This window comes from Vigna unguiculata, chromosome 7, assembly GCF_037176805.1.
Source record: "Vigna unguiculata cultivar grain cowpea cultivar isolate G323 ecotype 2 chromosome 7, ASM3717680v1, whole genome shotgun sequence".
NCBI classification, from domain to species: domain Eukaryota; kingdom Viridiplantae; phylum Streptophyta; class Magnoliopsida; order Fabales; family Fabaceae; genus Vigna; species Vigna unguiculata.
This window is the reverse complement of record NC_140798.1, coordinates 8,694,400-8,711,776: the sequence shown is the minus strand read 5'-3', so window position 1 is coordinate 8,711,776 and position 17,377 is coordinate 8,694,400. Positions and strand designations below refer to the sequence as shown.

The 17,377-nt window shown below is 29.7% G+C and overlaps 1 protein-coding gene across 2 annotated transcripts; it reads left to right on the top strand.

Annotated features, from left to right (window-relative positions):
• Positions 1-879: 879 nt before the first annotated feature.
• LOC114168191 (WAT1-related protein At5g47470-like) lies at positions 880-4,185 on the top strand. Of its 2 annotated transcripts, XR_014996500.1 has the most exons (8): positions 1,531-2,022; positions 2,117-2,182; positions 2,271-2,350; positions 2,928-3,041; positions 3,177-3,251; positions 3,692-3,742; positions 3,853-3,948; positions 4,053-4,185. XR_014996500.1 is itself a non-coding variant. In XM_085675459.1 (5 exons), exons 2-5 carry the CDS (start codon positions 1,922-1,924, stop codon positions 2,479-2,481), a joined length of 255 nt encoding a protein of 84 aa, XP_085531585.1. In that variant the 5' UTR covers positions 880-907; positions 1,530-1,921; the 3' UTR covers positions 2,482-2,914. The 2 variants fall into 2 exon arrangements, 1 of the variants encoding a protein (XP_085531585.1); XM_085675459.1 differs by lacking the exons at positions 2,928-3,041; positions 3,177-3,251; positions 3,692-3,742; positions 3,853-3,948; positions 4,053-4,185 and adding exons at positions 880-907; positions 2,474-2,914 and having other exon boundaries at positions 1,530-2,022.
• The last annotated feature ends 13,192 nt before the right edge of the window (positions 4,186-17,377 follow it).

Below are 17,377 nucleotides of genomic sequence, written 5' to 3'. Positions count from 1 at the left end.
TAGGTTGTTTCATTAGTGTTATATATATATATATATATATATATATATATATATATATATATATATATATATATATATATATATATATATATATATATATATATATATATATATAATAATCACTACAGGATTTATTAGATTTAGTAACATTTTTTTGTTACACTTATTTGTAAATGTTACCTTATGAATAACTATAGTGATATTTTTTGAAAATGTTATCATAAGTAATGAAAAATGTTACCATAAATAATGTTAACCATGATATTGTAACATTTTTAAATAAGTGTTACTATAGATAAATAAATTTTCATTTTTTATCTTAATTGTAAATTTTTAAAATTAGAAAAATAAATCTGTAATTAATTAATTTTATTATAACATTAAAATAATTACTATTAGTTTAAAATTTATATTTAACATAATATTTTAATTTATTTAAAAATATATTTAAAGTAATATTTAATTTATTTACAAATAAATTTAAATTAACAATATGTTATCTGTTTTAACAACAAACATTAAACATGTTTTCAGAATTTTAGGGTCTTTAACCCAACGTTCCAACCCAAATCCTGTTATCCTCAAACTCTCCAACATGTTTTCTCTTTTCAAACTCTACAATTCAGGGTTTTCCTTTTTCTTCAAGTCTCGCGAGGTGCCTTCCTTCTGTCGCCATTGAATATTTTTTCAGAATTGCTTGAACGTCATTCACTTCGTATTGTCGCCATTGTCATCTTTAGGTAACATTATTCTCGTAAAAATCTTCTTCTGATACATCTTTCTTAGTTTTGAAAGACGTAATGCTTCTTCCCAAATTTCTCTCAGATTTCTTCCTTTTAATTTCAATATATCTCTTTATTACTAACAAATTACTGATTATTATGGCAAATTGTTGAAGGCAATGAAGGTGAGATATATCTGTTGATATGAATAATGCTCTTTTTTGTGCTTTTTGGAATCCACACTGATTGTATTTCATTCTGTGTGTTTGTTTATATGTGGAGTCTGTACTTTCCTATTTTACTATTTTTTCCTAAACATTCTTTCTCGCTTCTTTTCTTTTTCTTCTTGTGTCTATGTTTAGGTTAGACTAAATATTTCATAATTAATTCTAATTTCACGTTAAAAGCCAAAATAATAACTAATTATGTATAAAACTTAATAAAAATACAATACGAGTGAGGGATTCAGAGATAATTTTATTTTAATTTTATACTTGCTTTTAAATAATGAAATTGAAGTTGAATTCGAGTTTTAAGTTGTGCTGATTGCAAACACACAATTTATGATTCAAAATGAGTTCAACTCTGACATGTTTTTTCTTATAGTAACTCAATATATAATGCTAAATTTCGTCATCCATATTAGCTTAATTTGTATGGATATTCTGAGGGTTTCTTTTTGTGATCCAACAATCTACACACCCCTGCATCTTTGTTATGTATGTTTGCAATCTAGTTGATGGGATATAACATAAAACAAGGTGATTGGTATCTTAAGTTTCTTTGCTTTTATCATGTAATTTGCAGAGTTGCTTTAATGATCTAAATCAACTGTGGCAACCTCTTGGCAAGGAGAAGGTTGAATACTTCACTCTGCAAGATCTTTGGGACTGCTACTATGAATGGAGTGCTCACCGATAGAATCCTCTATGCAATCAACTACCATATTGAAAAAAAAGGAAGATATAATCTCAGTACTCAATAACCTGACTTTGTTTTTCTTAATATATCTATTGTTCTGAGAGAAGTTCATAATAGTTGAATATTTGTAGAGAGTAGAAGGTGATGATGACAACAGAAGTAGTAGCAAATTGTAAAACACATTAAGGAAAAATTGAACAAAGAAAGAAATTTAGGTGAAGGAAAAGGCAAGAGGACTAAAAAAAAGTTAAGAAGTCTGCAGAGAGAAAAAGAGAGATATGTGGATGACGAAATTGACCGGCCAAAGACTAGAAACTATCTTTTTGACTTCTTTGGCTACATTCCTTATTTTGTTCCCTGTTTCATTTTTCTTTGAAAGGTTCTTTCTCTCTACTTCCACTTCTAAATAAATCATAAAAACGCTTCTGCTTTTCTGCTTCATATATTCAGTTTGGATGTTGCATCTATTGCAGGAGTAAGTGGCTGAAGAATTGTGATTTCAAGTTGATTAAACAACTATTGTGTCTATCGTTCGGAGGGTAAGCAAATGTAATTTAATTTCCTTTCGATTTCTAAAATTTGAGATGAAATATATTTGTTTTTCCTTACATTGGCATTGTTATGCAGACTGTTCCAGGATTTATTCCTCAAAGGACTCGATCTAACTTCAACAACAATGGGAACTGCTATGCCAAACGTTGCCCCAGGTCTTATCTTCATCATTGCATGGATTCCTCAAAATCTCTTCTAATATTGTATAGAATCCTTATTACTAGTAAAGGAATTTTTTTATGCAACATCTTACTTTCCATCCTTTAATTGTTCGATAGGTATATGATCTAGCAAATTTACTTTTCATCTTCTTTACCACGTCCCTTACCCAAAGTTCTCTGATATTGTGGTAGGTTTAATTTTGGTTATCCTTTCTAGTGTTAAAACTCCTTAAAGTCCATTATTCTTGTATATTCATCATTGAATGAACTGTAGAAACAACTCTTCCATCCTTCCATGATATCATGCTTAGTTAACAAAACATTTTCATCTCTGTTATTGTATTTTACTCTATTTCTCTTCCGGGGCATGTTTGTATATAATTCTCCCCATTTTTTGTGCCTAAAGATTGATATTACCTCACAGCCTAGCTAGGTTTAATGCATACAGACAAAATGTAGCTAATATAAATTATGAATGTTAAGATAATTGATTAGGTAAGTGAAGAAATAGTGATATAGTGTAGCTCAAATTTTGAATATCTAAATTTATTTCATTGCTTGAGTGCTACAGGTACTTTAACCTTGTTTTGGATTATGTGCCTGAAATGGTCTACAGAGTTTCCAAGCACTATATTCGAATGCACCAACATATGTCTATCATTTATGTGCAACTCTGTTTGACTAGGTAATTGTGAATTTATTCATTGATCTTTTCCATTAAATTTTGGTTATGAATTTCCTTGATTGTAGTATTCAGTTATTTGCTTTAACCTTATTACCTTTGTGCTTTTATTGAATGATCATGCTAAAAATCTTATAGATATGTCGGGGTTTAAATTATTTGCATCATGTGATTGGAGTTTGTCATGGGGACATCAAACCCCAAAATTTATTGGTAAGAAATTTTTTTTCTTTAAAATTTCTTGTTTGTTATGTATTATATATATATATATATATATATTTCTTGCAAGTACAAGATAAAATCATTACAAGTATCATGCTTAATACCATTAATCGAATCAATTGATAAAAAGTTTGCATGCTAAACTCATTTAAATTTTTCATGGGGCAAACGTTTTTAAAATATAGCTATCCTATATGTTATTTACTTGTAATAATATATTGTATTTTGATGGATACTTGTTTATCCGAAAATGTTCTCTTGTTTTGTCTTTTGGTACTCAAATACCGCAAGAAGTAGCATATAATGAACTTAATACCGGTTGTCCAATGTTTTTCTAGTGCAACAATAACTTGATCCCAACAAGCACTAGTATTGAATAAATGACACGTTCTCAAAGTGATGCTTACATGTGATTGTGTTTTGCTTTGCAGCCAATGTTTCCTAGAGAAAGTGGGGTTGATCAGTTGGTTGAGATCATTAAGGTAAAAGTTCTCATGTTCTTTATCATGTTTGCTTGAATATATGTTTTTGTCTTGAGTGTTGCATCTATTGGCTTTGGTTCTTAATCTGAGTGTAACTATGTGTACTGCAGATCTTGGGAACACCAACCATAAAAGAAATAAAGTCCATGAATCCAAATTACACTGAATTTAAGTTTCCTCAGATAAAATCTCACCCCTGGCACAAGGTTAGTAGTTCTTTACTCCCACTTGTCCTTGGAGTATGTAATTCGTAATTACTTGATAAATACTTGTAATCAGAGATCTGATTTAACCACTGTATTTATATCAGGTTTTCCACAAGAAGATGCCAACAAAAGCATTTTATGGAATGCAATTAGGTATTTGTTTGTAGCATTTTATGGGACAATAGAATTGTTTGTAGCATTTTATGGGACAATTCTAGAATTGTTTGTAGCATTTTATGGGACAATAGAATTGATTTTTACCTAAATCATGTCCTAGGAATTTTTCAATTTTACCAAAAAGTGTATTGTTGCAATTTTTAGATAGATAAATTAGTAACAATTTTAAAACGTTACATAAAGACAATTCGCAACATTTCTTAATTGCAACATTTCTTAATTGTTACAAAATAAGATAATTGATAACATTTATTTAAATATTAGAAAATATAAAGGTAACATTTTCTTTAAATGTTAGAAAATGTATAGATAACATTTTTCAAATGTTACTAAAAAGTTAAATTTGCAACATTTTTTAAATGTTAGTAAAAATGCTAATTGGTAACATTTTTAAAAATGATACCAATAATACTTAAAAATGTTGCTAAAACCTTTTGGTAACATACACTATAGATAACATGTGTATAAATGTTACCTTTGCAAATGGTAACATTTTTTTAGGTTTTAGCAACATTTTTTAATTGTTATTATAGTTAATATTTGTAGTAGTGAATTATAAATACTATAATTATATCTATCATTGGTAAAAAAATTCATATTTCATGAGATTTTTCTTGTAAATTTGTTATGAAATTTTGTAAGAAAATATTTTTTTTGTTATTTTTCTACAAATTTTAATTGACATGTAATTCCTTCATGGATAATTATTTCCTACAAAATTATAAAACTCGCAAGTATTTTCTACAAAAGTTTACACGAATAATGTTTTGTGCAAAATATTCTCTAAAAAATTGGTAACAAAGTCTTGCGAACCATTATTCTTAACAAAATTTGCAAGTGTTTTCTAAGCAAAAATTTTCAAAAGAAAAATTAGTAAAAATATGTATTTTTTAGTTATATATATATATATATATATATATATATATATATATATATATATATTCTACCATTATTTATGTATGTATGTCAATATTTATTACAACTTATCGATGTAGAAATTTAAATTTTTCAATATCAAACAAAATATACATATTTATATTTAAAGGCTTGTTTCAACCTAATTATAAAATTTTATGCAAGATACGTAAAATTTTCAATTGAAGGATACATAATATCCTTAAAAGGTATCTTTCGATTAACTATCTTTTATTATTAAGTATATGAATAAATGATAAAACAACATATATGTCATTATGGAAGAAAGTGAAGTAGCCATCTAAAACGTAAGTTAAAAGTATGATTATCACAAAATTAAAAGAATTGTGTTTAGTAATCAAAGTAACTGTAAATAGAAGAAACGTAAGTTTTAGGCCTTGTTAAAACGAGGCTTCATTCAAAAGGCTAAGTTTTGTTTTGGATTTGGTCTTGGAGTCAAATTCTAGATGAGATTTGAATAATTGAAAATAGTTTTTGCTTTCCACACTCCCTGATTTACTACATACACCAACTTGTCCAAGTAGATACTATCTAACGAATCTTCCACTTTAATTGATACATAGTGTTTTTATAATCAAACTTCTATATTTTATTTATTCTATTTTCGTCTAAAAGTTTTAGACTTTTAAAATATATAGTTTTCAAAATAACTTGATTAACACATTTAAGAAAAGTTTATCTGCAATTTTGCATTAAAAAAACCATACTAACAACGAAAAAGTACTAGCATGAAGACTTTTTATGCTTAAGAAATAATTACTGTTTCATAATAAATATAATTTTTATATGCATATAAAGTCAAAAGATAATTTAAATATAATTACAAAGTACACAAAAATGTGGTATGTTATATTTTAAGCTTGAAAATTTGTCCACGCTTTATAACATTACGAGTGGGTTTGTATTAATTTGTTCATTAAAATTTATTTGATCAAATATTTCTTTTTCAAGATATGTTGATGACAACTTCTTACAATTATTGATTGATTATGTAAATCATTTTTTTATTGAATCAAAGACTATCATATATATATATATATATATATATATATATATATATATATATATATATATATATATATATATATATATATATATATATATATATTCATTTTTTAAAAGAATATATACAGTATAATGCAACATGTGTTGATATTTTATTCAATGATCAACATTCATGTTGTACTGATATTTATTTTTCAGATCATTTTTCCAGTATCGATTATGAAGATAATTTTTTTTTCTTTAAATAGAGTTTTCAACACATTTATTCTTTCAATGGACTTTTATTTCAAAATACTTTGTTTATGCTACTTTTAAGTCGTAGTGATATTTATTTGCAATTAAAGTATAGTTTTTATTTTCTTAGTAATGTTTTAAAAATAAAGGTTATTTATCATTTAAGAAAAGACTAAAAGTTATTTATTAATTTTTCTAGTAAAACAAACTTAACAACAATGTACGACATTAATAATTAACGTCTTAGAATATATGCTATAAGAAAATTAGGACAATAAATATCTTTCTTATTTCTATCACTTTTTTTTTTGTAATTTATTCGTCAAGTTTCACCTTGTTTTTTAGCCACAATACAATGATTAGTAGGAGTGGGCAAAAAATCTAATTTTCTTGATCCAATCCACTTTTGCTCCAATCCAATCCATTTAAAATCCATTTAATGGATCTGGATTTCAATCTAATCACATTTTATATATTTTATGGATTGGATATCCATTTTATAAATCAAGATTTTTAAATATGGATAATCCAAAAAATCCAATCCAAATTTTCAATTTAAATTTTTAGTTGGGTTAGACTAAAGGTTGAGATGGACTATGCTAAATTCAGACTAAGACGAGCCTTGCTCGACGACCTATACGGATTGGGCAGGCCCGACGACCATAAGAGGTTGGACGACCTATACGGATCGGGCCCAACGATCCGAGAAATTTGAGTGAGCCCGATGAACCGAACAAGGCAGGTAGGCCTGAAAATCCGAACGGGCCAAGCGGGCTGGAAGACCCGAACGGGCCAAGCGGGCCCGATGACCTCAATGGCTCAAGCGAGCTCGAAGAACCAAACGGGTCAGGTAGGCCCGAAGACCCGAAGACTCGAACAGGTCAGGCGGGCCCGATGACCCGAACGAGTCAGGCAGGCTCGAAGAATCGAACGGGTAAGGCGGGCCCGAAGACCAGAACGGGTTAGGCGGACACGAAGACCGAAAGGGTCACGCGGACCCGAAGACCCGAACGGACCAGGTAGGACCAATGACGAAAACAGGTCAGGCTACCCAAAGACCAGAACGGGTCAGGAAGGCCCAAAGACCCGGATGAGCCTGATGACCCGGACGGGCCCGACGACCCGAACGAGCCCGAAGACCTGGATGGGGCGGACGACCTGGACGGGCCCGACGACCCGGACGGGCTCGACGACCCAGACGGGTCTATCGACCTATATGGGCCTTACGACCCAGATGGGCACAACGACACAAACGGGCCGGACGACCTGGATAGGCCGAACGATCCGGGTGATCCGGACGGACTTGACGACTCAAACGACCCAGATGGGCCCGACGACCCAGACGAGCTTGACGACCTACACGGGCCTTACGACCCAAATGGCACGACGACACGAACGGCGCGTCGACCCGGATGGGTCCTACGACCCAGACGGGCTCGACGTCCTGGACGGGCCCGACGACCCAAACGGGCTTGATGACCCGGACATGATCGACGATCTGGATGGGCCTGACAACTCGGACGGGCCTAACGACGTTGACATACCCGACGACCTATACGAGCCCCACGACTCGAACATGTATGACTACCCGATTGGGCCCGACTGTTTGGACGGGTCTGTCCCGGTCTTTTGGCCCATTCGGGTTGTCCGGCCCGTTCACGTCGTCGAGCTTGTTCGTGTTGTCAGGCCCGTTCGGGTTGTCCGGCCCGTCTGGGTCGTCGGTCTCATCCGGGTCATCCGGGCCTTAATGACACAAGTTTTAAAAAATTCAATTTAAATTTCTTTTATAAAAAATGGATTTTGGATTTTGAACTTGATCTAAATATTTGGATTGGATTTAAATCTTGATCCAAATATTTGGATCTGGATTTTAAAAAAATCCAAACTACTTTTGCTGAAGAAATGGATTTGGGTCAAAAATCTAATCCAATTATTTAGATATAAAATGGATGTGGATTGGATTATTAAAAATCCAATCCATGCCCACCCCTAATGATTAGAAGAAAGACTCAACAGATGATTGGTATGGAAAGATATTCATTGTTGATGAAGAATCCCTAAAAAAGTTCATACTACACCATTTTTTATTTTAAGCAATGTTAAACTAGACCACGGGTACAAAAATGTTGCCTAAATATAGTATAGAAAACTATTTTATATGCACGAGTTAAGGACTTAAAAGACAACGATTCAAAAAATATTGATACTTTATATCACAATTATGGTTTCAGAATGTGAGATAAACTAGAAAAGTGTGGCTTCAAATACATATAAAAAAAATCTTTGTGGAAAAGCTTTTTTATTACCTCATTCCATTAGTACAAAAATTTAGAAAAATTTCAATCTTTCCTTTTGTAAACGTTGTCGCTCACCCTCCCTCCACTTACTTATCCCTCTTGTGGTTTGTCCCTCTCATGGTCTTTCCCTTTGCTCGTTTGTCCCTTAGATTATCTCTCCCTATGAAGGTCTCTCTCTCCATTCGTCTCCCATTCCGTTCATTTCTCCCTTCACTCGGTTAATATATAACATTCTTCCATCTAGGGAACTTAGGGTTTTGCTTTTGGTTAGGTTAATTTATTTGAATTTGGATTTATTGTTTGATTTAGGTAATTTTCCTTTTTGTGTATATAATCTAGGGTTAATTTGTTTGAATTTGGTTGTTAGTGCTTGTTCCACGAACAAATTGCTTACTCATACCCTTAATTGTTCTTTGATTTTTTCCTTCAATGGGGAGAGAGGAAAGAAACACTCATGAATAATATTTTTCCTTCCATTTGAATCCTATTCCATCACTTTGAAGATGTAACATATTTTGTTAATGTCATGGGTAATGTAGATAAATAAGTAAATGGAAATAAAAAACACTTGTATTAAACTTTCGAGCATTACTAGGATTTCTAAGAATTATTAAGAATTTTTAGTCTATGTTCTAAATTTGTAGGAAATGAATAACCAGGGTGTTCTTGAGGATAAGTTAGAGGTTTTGAAGGGCGTTAGTGGTGCTTTCAGACTAGGAGTTCTCACAACATTAATGGGTTCCACTGGTTATGGAAAAATAACTCTGATAGATGTACTAGTTGGAAGAAAGACCATGAGGTATATTGGTTGGAACATCACAATTTTTGGTTGTCCAAAGAATACCAACATTCCTAAGGGAAAACTACCCTTATTGAACAAATAGGAGACATATTTACATAATGTCCATACATTATGGACAATCATACTAGAGGAAATATTATCAAAGATCAAGGGAAATGTTGAATGCAAGACAAGATTGATTCGGTGTACTTGAATAACAAAGCCAAACATACTCTAATATTGTGTTTTATGGATAAACATGTTTTTTAACCTTATTACATTTATTTTGTTTTAATAAGAATTGTTACTATTTATTATTTTATTTTAGTCGGATTTATTAATGTTTACTATTATTTACTTTCTTTTATCTATAAATACAACCTATCTCTATATTTTTATTTTTTTATTTTGATTTTTTATTTAAATAGTGCAAATCAACGAATTTTATATTTGACAAACATATTTTAAAGAAGTACTTTTGAGAGATTGCATCTCATGAAGAACATCATACACAAATTCAAATTTGACACACATAGTATCATGAACACTTTTCAAATATTGCAACCATAAAAAAAATAGAATCTCATGGCATTTCAATAAACTATTTGACAACATATTTGGGTTACTATAATATGGAGACAAGAAGCAAGCTATGGAAATCAATTACCAATGTTGAGTTAAAGTGGTTAATAAAAAACTTGAACATGATTCGATACAAAAACAAAATGATGTTAACATTGCACAAATGATCAACCATTAAAAAGTACTCAACTTCTTCACCTCAATATACAACATAAATAACCATTAACTGACATTAAAAATTTTGTCCAACCAAAAGTTTACTTCAAAAATTACAAAATAATACCATCTCAGCACACAAGATCCATACCTAACTAACAAGAAGATCCATACCTAACCAAATGGTATCATATATTTTTCTCTCATTTTACATTTAATTATTAAATAAATACCACAAATATTTGCTTTCTTTGTATCAATTTTCTTAAATATTATTACTTAAATCTATTATTATACTTTAGGAAATATATAAAATAATTTTTGTTTTAAGAAATTGTTTCATTCAAATTATAAATCATTTTCTAATTTCACATTTTAAAATTTTTATTTTAAACTTAGAGTTATATAAATCATCTCAACTTTTATTATCAAATTTATACCATATAATATATTTTTTACTCATCATTTCAAATAATCTTACCTTTCCAATATATAATTGAACATGTTTGAATTTTAATTTCTTTATTATGAAAAAAATTTACTATCAACATCATGCACATAAAAAAAAATTAAAATTAAGAAACATTTATCTCACACTTTTTACAACACCCAAAATAATATTTATTTAATTTAAACGATTATGTTTATTTTTAATTTAAAAGTCTAAAATTAAAATTATATTTTCTATTATAAAATATTCTTTTGTTTTATATTTTTCAACAAACCAATAATAACTAAGTTAATTTTAGGGGTCAACCCGTTTTGCCCCGATGGCCATGCGAAAGCAGGTCGGATAAGATTGACGGTCACACGAAAATAAAATGGAAATTATAATTGTCCTGCCAAAAGCGTGAGTCAGCCTACTAGCTCGCCAATATTTTTTTAATTTTTTTTAATTATATATATATATATATTAAAAGTATATTGTGAATATTTTTTAAATTTTAATTAATTAATTAATCACTAAAAAAAGTGTTCTTTTTTAGCAATAATTTTGTAGTGGTTATACAAATTGTTAGAAATGTTTTCATTGTGTTATTTTTTGGTTAATCGCTACAAATTATTTTATGTTATTTTAAACTTGAATGTTAGTTTTGTAATTGAATTGTTATTTTTTTTTCAATTTGTTTAAGTGTTTTTATCTTTCTTGAATAAGAGACTGAAATAACGAAGATGCCAGATTATTTTCCTTCTTCATCATCGAACGAGTCTTAGATTCGTATTTCTCTTCTTTCTCTTTCGTTTTCCTCCATGGTTCATAAATATTTTTTCACTCACGAAGAGTAATCTTGAATCGTGAGTCATTGTGTATAAGAAGTGCTTCAAAGGTATTCAACAATTAAGGTTCGATGCAGAACCGCAAGCCATCAATTTTTTCCACTGTCACTGTGATGTTTACGTCACTAGTTAGGGTTATGTGATTAAATTGAGGTTTTAGGTAAATTTTTGTGCTCTCTAGTACTTGAAGTATTACATTTTGATTACATTCTTCATCAATTTTGTTTTCTTGTATCTTTCTTATACGTAGCAAGGGATTGAGGAAGCTCAAATTGTTATGTCTCAATTTTCTTTACCAATTTAGCTAGAGAAAAATCAAGCAATAGAACAACTTTAATAGTGATTTTTCTCTTTACGGGAGTGCAATTGAGATGCTTGAAAAAGAAATTAGAGAATTTACTTGCAATTTGAACACTTCATTGGAAGATATATATATTCTCCAAACAAAATTTTCCCGCAACTCCTAATTTTATGAAAAAACGTGAATTTTGTTGAAAGGGGGAGCTACTTCAACTCATATGAAGATGATTTTGATGATGTCCAAGGCTACACTTCATGTGCATTACCAGTTTAGAATTAGTCATGTTTTAGTTAGGTTGTGCATTAGGTTGTTAGTATGAAATTATCAGATGTAAATCAAGCCTGCATTAAGTTGTAATTAACCATCACACTCTTGCTTATGCAATCATGAATTGATTAGCTGTTTAACTAATGGATTAGCTGTGAGTACTGCACTAAGGCAGTGAAAATACACTCACGATAATCGATAGGTAAATTCCTAATCCATTAATGACAGCAGAGAACTCTGTATAAAAGCTGTTTTCTGAAATCTGTTTCAGTATGGGAAAAAATTACAAATCACTGAAAAACATTCTGAGAAACAACCCTCTGAGATTCACAGAGTTCTTAAGCATTCTTGAAGATCATTCAAGTGAAGATTCAAGGAGATTGATGGTTGATTCTACCTTGATGGGTCTAGCTTGAATCTAGGAGCAAATTGACAAATCTGCACAATAATAGGTGTATTCGTTTCTTGATTCTTTTTTATTGTATTTCTGATTACAGTTGCTTCATTGTGTGAAGTGTAGGCCTAGGTGCAATTGCATGGATGCATTGCTCCTAGGGGGAGTTCTTGATTGGTAGATCAAGTTCTTGGGTTTTAGGTTCTAGAATTATATAGGTGTTCTTGTAATTCTTGGATCCTAATTGTATTAGTGGAATCCTCCTAAGTGGGTTTACTTAGGAAAAGACTGGACGTAGATTCTTTTTGAATCGAACCAGTATAAACTGTTGTGTCTTGGTTTTTCTCTTCTCTTACAATCTTTCTTAATTGCCTTAAACAGTCCATTAACACAGAACTGCGAAATTGATTAATTGGGTTATAAAACTTAAAGACTCTTTTAAGATTCAACTTAAACAAGTGAAAGACTCATTAATCAATTCAGATCCCTTTCTGGGTTGAGCTATTAGACAAGTCTGTTTTTAACAAATTTGAAATTGTAAGTGTTCAATAATTCGTTCCTCATTTCATTCATTAATATGTTTAAGTATATTTTGTCAAGTTGTGTTCAAGATTTTTAGGTTTTGGTTACTCTCAGGTGTTGTCAAGAAATCAATACATTAGTTTTAGTCTAATTTGACTTATCAATCATCATAGGTATAAGCAATAAACCATTATTTACTTTCATCTAGTCATCATAACATTTTATAGGTATGCACTATTTATAGATTATATTATGCTCTTCTATGAATCACTTTCGTGGAGCCAAGAAAGATACAATCCTCAGAGAGGTATGCTTTCACACACACAAGTTTTTGGTCCATTCTAATCCATATATTGGTTTAAAATATTTAAAAATAATGATGGAATGTTGCAATTGTATAAATCATATGTGGGGATATGCAGATCATCTTTAATTAATCCAATAGGAATCTTAGAATATTCAAACATGTGCAAAGTGCTAATTGACTTGGTATTTCAAATAATTTGATTCGATTTTGTTTTTTTAGATCCTACGACTAAAGAATTTTCATATTCAAGTGTTGCATCGGTAAGGGAAAATGATGAAATATTGTAATTGTAGGGTCTTATAAACTAGGACAATCTCGAGACGATAAATTAAGAAGATTGTCGACTGAAGTAAATGAGGGTGATATTACTTTTGCATTGTAGGTAGGATTTAATTTAATATACATTTTGATATTTATGGTTGATCTTAAATTGTTCTCTGCCATTTATTAATAGCTGAAACTTTCCTTTCTTTACTACTTAATTGTTTGGGTTTTGGGTTGCGCTTGTTTGATTTTTGTTTTTGTTGGCACAATACCCTTGATTGATTGGAAATTTTTCCATTCTTTCGAGGATCGTAATTGCAAAATTACTAATCTTGTAATCTCGAGGATGATTTGAAGGTGAAGTGTACATCCCTGTTTAATATGTATTCATGCAGTGATTTCTTAATGGTTTAGACTCTAGCAGTCTAATACTGACTATATACTGACTATATAGTGCGCTCATTGATAATACAAGTTATAACTCTTGAATCCTCTAATCTTCTTGACAATGTGTGAACCACTTAGTCTTCATTTTCAGTTAGCAGGTCAATTAATTGAGTTTTATCAATGATCAATAGTAAGTTTTTCAAGGAATTCAATGATATTTTTATTCTTCATTTGAAATCTTTGAACTGATATGGCCTTGCCATGGCAAAGTGTTGATTCTTATGTCATTGCATAAAATCCTAGTCATAAAAGGATAAATTATATGCCATAAAAAATTGACCCTTAAATTGATGAATGGAACTATGTAAGATCTTGTAGTTTCCTCTAATAAAAAGGTCAACCACTAACTTTGGTAATGTGTGATAGTTGAATAAGAAAATGCTTAACGAGTTTTAACCTAAAGTTGTTCAAGAACAAAATGTTTTCCTTCATATTCAACATGATTAAATAGGCTTCCACAAGCAAAGATTGTTTTACCCTGCAAACATAAGAGACAGAATGTGGTAAGTAAGATTTTTGTTTGTTTATCTACTTTATCATTTAACTCACAATGTGGTGTTTCTTGGGCTATGTAAAAATGAAATAAGGAAAATTTACCTTGTTGCATGTGTAAGGTTCTTCAGCTAGAATCTTCAAAGTTTGTGATACTGGAGGGCATGTAAGACCCGTGAAATTTAATTAATTAATTAATAAATGCGAGTAGTGGGAGCCTTTATGACATTTAATATTTATTGATATGATGTGAAAAAGTAGTAGCTCAAGTGGTTGAGAGTACTTTGTTTGTGTTAGTGGACTTTTGTTCAAGTCCTAAGTATGCCATTTTGTGTGTTATTTAATTTATTATTATTTTGACAATATGCTTGATCACGTTGAGTGATAATATAATCATAGAATTATATTAGTCATCATGAAACATGAATAGGCTTTCTTTTTGTCAATTTTAGTTTTGGCATGAAGGTGAAAGGGCAAGGAAACCCTGGTAGCCAAGGGGGCTGGAAAACCATCATAGAATTGCTAATGAATGACAATTAAACTCAAAGTTTAATAGTATTTTCGTTTTATACCATTTACCTCTCATTAAGACCACAATTAGTGACCAATTAAGAGAAAGAAAGAGTGGTTTAGGAACTATTATTGTTGCATAGCCATGGTATACGAAAATTGAGAGTGTAAGGTGAGGATTGAGGGAAGCAAGGAGCTGCATTGAGATAGAGTCAAAGGAAGATCATTGATGATCAAGAGAGAACCCACAACAAGTCCAAAAATAAGCTAAGGAAACCAGGTTAGAGAAGCTGTCATTTCCTTTTTTAATGATATTGTATGCAATTGCATTATATATTGATGCATGAAAGCCTTCTCCTAAACCAAAATTCTTTTATCGTTTAACCTCTTGATGTTTACTGTATGTGATTTTAGAGAGGATATATGTATGCTTGTGGTTTCAATTATATTGAGTACTCTATGTGACTCCATCACTACTATGATTATTATGATTCTTTTTCTTTTTTTATGACTTGCCGAGATGTTTAGAGTTTTTCTCCTAAATGCGGCACAATTATTATAATTATTATTTTTATTATTATTATTATTATTTATTTATTATTATTTATTATTGTTATCATATTATTATTATTATTACTATTATTATTATTATTATTAATTTTATTATTATTATAATTATTATTTATTATTATAATTATTATTTTATTTTATTTTTTATTATTAATTATATATTGTTATTACTAGTTATTATTATTATAATTATTATTTTTATTTTTATTATTAATTATATATAGTTATTACTAGTTATTATTATTATAATTATTATTTTTATTTTTTTCATTATTATTATTATTATTTATATATTATTATTACTAGTTATTATTATTCTTATTATTTTTATTACTATTATTACTATTATTTCATACATTATTATTATTATTATTATTATTATTTTACTACTATTATTATTATAATAATAATAATTATTATTATTATTTATATATTATTATTAGTTATTATTATTATTATTATTATTATTATAATTTTACTACTATTATTATTATAATTATAATAATAATAATAATTATTATTATTATTTATATATTATTATTAGTTATTATTATTATTATTTTTACTTTTATTATTATTACTATTATTATTATTTTTTTCTTACTATTATTATTAATATTATTTTATTATTATTATTATTATTATTAATATTATTATTTTTACTATTATCAATATTATTATTATTTATATATTATTATTACTAGTTATTATTATTATAATTATTTTTTTTGCTATTATTATTATTATTTATATTTATTATTACTAGTTATTATTATTTTTTATTATTATTACTATTATTATTATTATTATTTTATTTACTATTATTATTAATATTTTATTATTATTATTATTTATTTTATTATTATTTTTACTGTTATTATTATTATAGTGATTATTATTATTATTATTATTATTATTATTATTATTATTTTATGATTTTATTATCATTATTATTGTTTTATTATTATTGCTTTATTTTTTTATTATTATTATTACTTTGCTATTATTGTTTTAACTTATTAGTATTATTGTTTTATTTTATTATTATTATTATTATTATTATTATTATTATTGTTGTTAGTTTTATTATTATCATTATTATTGTTTTATTACCCGTGCGATATTTTGGGGCAATAGTTATGTATTCTTCTTGCTTTTGTATATTGTTTGGTTGTTCAACATTGTGTTGGACTATTATCCAGTCATGTGATTATGATTGAATAAGCATATTTCATGTTATGGATTGTATGTATAGTGTTTGGGGTTTTTTAGAAATTGCTTCAAAGTGCCAAAAACCAGTAGTAGTGATGCTATTGTGTGGCGCCTAGCGGCTTGGGATGTGTTGCCTGGCGGCTTAGGGTGTGCTGCCAAGTGATAAAGGAAAACCACAGAAGCTTGGAACGCATGGCGCCTAGCAAAAATGTGATCCCGCCAGGCAGAAAAGATATGGTAGAGGCTCTGGAAAGCGTATGACGCCTAGCGACGTGAGGTGTCTACCAGGCGGTGTCTGCAGCATTGTCATTTTTCTAAGGCGCTTTGCGCCTGGCGGTACGCGTCCCCCACTAGGCAGTCTGCAAGTGAGTCGCGCCTGGTGCCTTGTGAGCAGCGCCCAGCGATTTTTGCTACAACAAATTTGGGTGTGCTTATGTTGAGGTGTGTAGTCTACAATGCTTCTAGGATATCTCAAAAGTTGACTTGTTGGTGTTCGTTGAGTTGTGGCTCGGAACGTATCTCTTGAGTTATGGCTCGGGATAAGGGTTAAGCACGTGGTATTCCTTGAGTTGTGGCTCAGAATAGCATCTCTTGAGTTATGGGTCGGGATGACAGATGAACACGAGGAACTCTTGAGTTGTGGCTCGGGTTGGCGAGTGTTGCTGGTGTGAGTGTGCTGGTTGTGGCCAGTACAGAT